We start from the raw sequence: 5,709 nt of genomic DNA, 5'->3' as shown, positions 1-5,709 counted from the left end.
TTAAGCACAGACCACATAAGGCTGTGGCAGGTTCGATTCCCAGCCTGGTGACCTTTGCCTCTTCCCTCTCATTACCAGATTTCCTGTCTTACCACTTTCAAATAAAGGCCAGTAGAGCCAAAAAAAATTTTATTTCTGGCCCGAACATAATGACAGAGGCTCCAGGGAAACTCCTTTCCCTCTGAGCTGAGCAGAACCGACCCGGGGGTTCTGGACTGGGTGGTTCTTGGTCCGTTTTGAACACATAAGCTAAGCTAACTCAGTAACTCCTGCCTGCTGTCCTTACTAACCTTTGACCTGTCCAGGTGAGTTGTGTCTCACCTGCTATGAAGTAATTTGGCTCTTGAGGCTGACGAGATGTTCACACTGAGATCAGCAGAACCAGCAGCCTGGACCTGCTGGTGAATCGGGTCCAGAGAACACGGTTCTGCCAGACCCATCCGTGCACCTTAGGCCCACTTCCTGGATCCAGAGATCCTGCGGTGGTTCCGGTGGTCCGGACACTCAGTGTGAACAGCCTCTGCTGTGATCCTGAAGCCGTTTAATCAGCTGCTGTTTTGTCTCCTCGGCCGGCCGTCCCCGTCCTCCTGTCTGTCCGTGTCTCCGTCAGAAATCGCGGCGCTTCAAGACGAAGCGGGAAGGAGCAGAGTACAGCAGCCGACCCATCAAGCTGGCCGGGAAGGTCATCATCCAGGAGATCTCCTGCCTGCTGCCTGTGCACAAGGCTCTGGGAGAGAGCTACATGTGAGTCCCTGCATCCTCACATGTCTCTCAGAGACACTGTCCCTGTCCCCAGACCGGAACCAGCTGTCTCCATCCTCTGGATACAAAGCCAAGTGTCCGCCTCACAGAGAACCCTTACAATCTGTCGCAGTGAGGATGGGGGCATGTGGTTGCATCTGCTGTGGGACAGTCTGGATGAAGGACTGTGTCCTCTCCTGCGGATGCCATCGGGCCGTCCAACCTGAATGTCTGTTTGTCTTCCTCAGTCTGAATATGAACGACATTCAGGAAATGTGTCAGAAGAACGCAGCAGCAGCACTCGCAGTGGGACGCAGAGACCTGGCCAAGGTGAGCATACCTGCATCTCCTCACAGGTTCTCAGAAGCATTCACACCGCCTGAACCTCTCCAGTCCCCATCCTGACCAGTAGTGGTCTGCTGGTGGTCCACAACCTTCACACAGTCTATGGTGTGCAGGTTTGGGCTCTGGCGTCTGCTGCCACAAGTCAGGACCTGAGTCCAGACTCTGACCCGGACACAGAGACGCCCTGGGCCAGACACCCGTTTGGGCGCCACCTGCTGGAGACGCTGTGAGTTTGCAGAAGGTGATCATATGTTGGTGTGGGGGAACGTAAAAGCTGAGATTTCTCTATTACAACCCATCAGTTTGGATCACTACAGTCAGATGAGCGACGTCCAGACTCTGGCCATGCTCTGCAGCGTGTTCAGGACTCAGGCTCCGCCCCCTGACTGCTGCTCGCTGTACGGACACCACGGCTCCCGCCTCCACTCCCGATACGTAAGTCTGCGTGTGGTTGGAGCGCCCCCTGCTGCTGAGCCTGGAGCAGATTCAGTGATGTTCCTCCTTTGTGTTCAGCCCAGCTACACCTCCAGCTCCGTCACGTCCGGCTCCTGTTCCAGCACCTCCGACTCCATCGCAGCGACCTGGACCACAGGTGAGCCTCTAAAGCTCCCCCCGCAGGCTGCCCTAACCCCCACAGCTCCCCCTGCTGGCCGCCCTAATTCCCACAGCTCCAACCCTTTTTGTCTGTGTTTCAGTCAGAGACCCCGAGCATAGCGCTCCCTGGGGGGAGTCTTCTCCTGACGAATATCGCTATGGCAACCAGAGCTACACGGACCCTCGGGAGCGAGAGCGGGAGCTGCACGACATGAACAAGAGGTGATTTTGCTCCTCGGCTCTAAATCAAGGCTTCAGTCTTCCTTTGGACCTGCCGAGCAGAACAGGTGTTGCATTAAAATCTGTGACCCATCACTTTCTGTGACCACAGGGGGCGACAGTGTTCAAGTACGTCTTGAAACCGTACTTGTGTGAATTTGGCTATTTGAGGGATAAATATTATTTCAAGTGAGATGTGACTGTAACAAAGCGGCAGCAGAAACACTAAAAACTGTTAAAAACTACCAGAGCACCAGTTTATTAAACAGCCACAGTTGGTTTACATATTTTAACGACGTGACGGTCCGACAGTGTTCAGCCTCAAATACAAAATAATACATCTCATTTTCTCCGTCGATGCGACGGTAATAGGTTACAATCCCAGCTGTATCAGTATGTACCCAGTTTACCTAAATACTTGTTCTTGTTGGTCTTTAAGACGTACTTGCACGCTATCGCCCCCTGCGGTCACAAAAAATGATGAGTCACAGATGTTCGAGCCGGAGCTGCTGTTGAGACGATGTCACTTCCTGTTCCTGCCAGGCTGCTGGACCCGGCCAACACGCTGCAGTTCGACGACTTCAAGAAGAGCTACGGTGAAATCCTGTACCGCTGGGGTCTGGGCGACAAGCGGGCCGACGTCCTCAAGTTCACGGCCGGCCCGCCAGAACCGCACAAAGGAATCGGTACGTTTCCCTCAGCGGTCCGGCTGGGTCTGGTTCTGGTTCTGACGGGTCTGTTTCCCTGCAGAGTTCGGGCTGTACTGCTGCCACTGCCGCAGCCAGGCGCGCGGGACGCAGTGCGCCGTGTGCAAGCGGCTGACCTTCCAGTGCGCCGTGTGCCATGTCGCCGTGCGCGGTTCCTCCAACTTCTGCCTGAGCTGCGGCCACGGCGGCCATACTGGACACATGATGGACTGGTTCCGGCGCCAGGACGAGTGTCCGGCCGGCTGTGGCTGCCGCTGCCTGCTGCAGAGCACCTTCTGACACCGCCGCTGCTCAATAAAACCCATGAATATCTCAGCTGCTGTCGTTTCTACTTCCTGTTCATGTCGCTGCTGGTTTCAGTTCTTTACTCCAAAATATTTCACTTATCAGTTCCATAAAAAGAAACCAAGGAAGGGACTCAAAATGTTAAACGATTTTTTTTCTGGAGATGGTAGATTTATCAACCCAAATGGAAATCAGAGAGAAAGCAAAAGAGACAAAGTTAAACCAAGCAGCACAGTCAGTCTGCAGATTAATAATCTACAGCAGTGGTTCCCAAACTTTTTCTTCTGCCCCCCCCTATGGATTACAAATGGCTGTCTGGTTGAAACGACGCCTGTAACGGGGGGCATCGACTTTTTTGGGGGCAAAATGAATGTACGTAGCTGAAAATAGACATCGGTAGCCTACAAGGTACTTGTTAAGCTAAAGGTTCTGTATTGATGTTAGCTAGTCATCATTTAGCTAACATTACCTGCATCCAGCAGCTTTACTCAACTCAGTCGGTTAGTTTGGAGGGAAAAACTGTGAAAAGTTCTTTGCGTTTTGCTGGTTTGCTGCCGTGATTCTAACACAAACCTACGTAGCTCCGCCCAGCAGCAGCAGGTCTGCTTCACAGGTGGAAACCCAGCGCGAGCGTCGTAGCGCTCATGTTGCGTTTAAAGGCGGCTCGGAAAAACAGGTTACATGTTAACAACGGATTAAACAGTTTTAACTGCTGATAAAAGTGACAGAGGACACAGATATGGGAAGTGTGGAAGCCTCTACTGTATCAAATTGACAGGAATAACAGAGAGTTGGCCATTCTAAGGTAAAATCCCAGCGCATACAGTGTTCATGTTTTTTTTTTTTTTTTCATCCAGACGGCTTCCCGCGCCCCCCCTAGGGGGCGTGCCCCACAGTTTGGGAACCTCTGATCTACAGAAATAAGATTAATAATCTGCAAAACAAAGCAAAAGCCACTACAATGAAGAAAACTCTGACTCTTTGACGACCAGAACGTCATCATTTCCTGTTTCCTGTGATGCCGCTCATGAGACGCTGGCGTCTGATTGGGCAGCCAGCACAGCCCTGTTTCCTTCAGACCAATCACACAGACCGGTGCAGAGGAAGCCCCGCCCCCTGGTCATTGTAATTAATCTGTATTTATATTATTGAAAGATTTTATTCATTTTATTTTCTCACTTCCAAACCTAAAATGAAACAAACTAAACAAAAATGATGTAAATTAGAAAAATGTTCAAATTTAAACCTGAAAAGAACAGCAGGTCAAAGTTCAGAGAAAAAGGATAGAATGGGTCATGTGACACAGCATCATCATGTTGTTCGAAACCATGGTAACGCATCATGTGACATCCCCGGGCCCATTCGAAGATGTTGTACGTAGCAAACATGGGATGCTCACTCTGCTCCTGTTTCTGAGCTCATCAGACGTCGCTGCGCTCTCCACCAATCAGAGGAGACGGGCAGGGTGATGGCGGCGGCTGGAGGCGGAACGTGGGCGGAGCTTTGAGGCGGCAGAAGACGCAGCGCGTCAGCAGGTCAGAGGTCAGCAGTCTGGACACCGGGAACGGCCTTCCACACTCTTCACACTGCAGACAGAGACAGCGAGAGTGTCGTCATGGCAACCACAGAAGAGCTAGTCCACCATGTTGGTGAGCAGAACCAGAACCGGGTCACCAGAAAACGTCCTCACCTTCAGGATCTGGACCCCTGTTCCCTCTCCGCTTTTGATCTGCATCACCTCAGGGATCTGCTCCACGTTCTGCACGTCCCACAGCCGGACACTGCCGTCCTACAGGTCAAAGGTCAAAGGTTAACACGCAGCAATGCCGAAGGACAGCCTAAAGCAGGGGTGTCCAAAGTGGGTCCTCGAGGGCCGGCATCCTGGATGTTTTAGTTCTCTCCCTGGTTTATCACATCTGAATTAAATAATGGCTCATTAGGAGGTAGAGCATTGACAAGCTGCAAAGGTTCTTACTGCCACCAGGGAGAGAATAAAACTTGCAGGATGCCGGGCCTCCAGGACCCACTTTGGGCCCCCTGGCCTAAAGTATTCACACCCATTCAGCAGAACCAGTGATCAGAAACATGAACCCTAGGAGAGCTGCAGCCAGAGGGGGCGCCACTGAGCGCTGAATTCAAAGACATGCCACACTTTTCAGATTGTTCAAACTCATCTTTCACTTCTCAGCTCTGCCTCCTGCTGGTTAAAACAAAATACTGCAGGCTGACGAAAAGATCAGGCGCTCTGAATACTTTCTAAGAATCCAGTTTGTCTTTAAGAAACAGGAAGCCAACCTTGGAAGAAGAGACAACCAGCTTCCTGTCAGCGCTGAGAGACACGTCCGTCACCCAATCAGAGTGGCCCTGGAAATAAACACACATCAGCTGATCCACAGAAATCAGCAGATATTGGTCTCCTCAGGAAACACGCGGCGGGTTCTCGTCACCCTCAGAACCAGAGTCCGGCGGAGCGAGGACGGATCCCACAGCGCCACGGTCCGGTCGTAGGAGCCAGAAACCAGCAGGTCAGCTGAGGAAACCCAGAGGGGACAGGAAGGACCAGAAACTGTCCATCATCAGAACCAGAACCCAGTTACCAGAACTGGTTTAGTCCGTCATCAACAGACACTTTTTACCGGACGTTCCCGTTATACTCAGTGTTTTCAAAAATGATGGAAGCACAAAAACTGTTTCAGAAGGAACTCCAGATTTCTCTGTTTGGATGCAGTATTTCATCTGAGCAGTCCCTGAACGCCTCACCATCCCCTCATGCCTCACCGTCCCCTAACGCCTCACCGTCCCTGAACGCCTCACCGTC

General features: G+C 51.8%; 2 protein-coding genes across 3 annotated transcripts in view; one reads left to right on the top strand and one right to left on the bottom strand.

The window, feature by feature from the left end:
• LOC106942105 (WD repeat-containing protein 59-like) overlaps positions 1 to 2,921 on the top strand; it is a 9,444-nt gene extending 6,523 nt beyond the window's left edge. For both annotated transcript variants that reach the window (XM_015025287.1, XM_015025285.1), the window contains 8 exons: positions 611 to 744; positions 990 to 1,071; positions 1,200 to 1,312; positions 1,389 to 1,521; positions 1,600 to 1,678; positions 1,782 to 1,902; positions 2,443 to 2,585; positions 2,650 to 2,921. In XM_015025287.1, coding sequence (XP_014880773.1) covers positions 611 to 744; positions 990 to 1,071; positions 1,200 to 1,312; positions 1,389 to 1,521; positions 1,600 to 1,678; positions 1,782 to 1,902; positions 2,443 to 2,585; positions 2,650 to 2,885 — 1,041 coding nt within the window. In that variant the 3' untranslated portion in view covers positions 2,886 to 2,921. The remainder of the gene's footprint in view (positions 1 to 610; positions 745 to 989; positions 1,072 to 1,199; positions 1,313 to 1,388; positions 1,522 to 1,599; positions 1,679 to 1,781; positions 1,903 to 2,442; positions 2,586 to 2,649) is intronic.
• An 881-nt stretch (positions 2,922 to 3,802) lies between these two features.
• Positions 3,803 to 5,709, bottom strand: part of LOC106942107 (WD repeat-containing protein 88) — an 11,682-nt gene continuing 9,775 nt past the window's right edge. Inside the window, exons 8-12 of the mRNA XM_015025289.1 lie at positions 5,339 to 5,421; positions 5,187 to 5,255; positions 4,582 to 4,680; positions 4,314 to 4,477; positions 3,803 to 4,253 (exon numbers count right to left, since the gene is read on the bottom strand). Of these exons, the coding sequence (XP_014880775.1) occupies position 4,253; positions 4,314 to 4,477; positions 4,582 to 4,680; positions 5,187 to 5,255; positions 5,339 to 5,421 (416 nt within the window). The 3' untranslated portion in view covers positions 3,803 to 4,252. The remainder of the gene's footprint in view (positions 4,254 to 4,313; positions 4,478 to 4,581; positions 4,681 to 5,186; positions 5,256 to 5,338; positions 5,422 to 5,709) is intronic.

This window comes from Poecilia latipinna, unplaced genomic scaffold (assembly GCF_001443285.1).
Source record: "Poecilia latipinna isolate Pla-1442-1.1 unplaced genomic scaffold, P_latipinna-1.0 Scaffold4043, whole genome shotgun sequence".
NCBI classification, from domain to species: Eukaryota; Metazoa; Chordata; class Actinopteri; order Cyprinodontiformes; family Poeciliidae; genus Poecilia; species Poecilia latipinna.
Note: the sequence above shows the minus strand (reverse complement) of the source record. Positions and strands in the feature narration are given on the sequence as shown.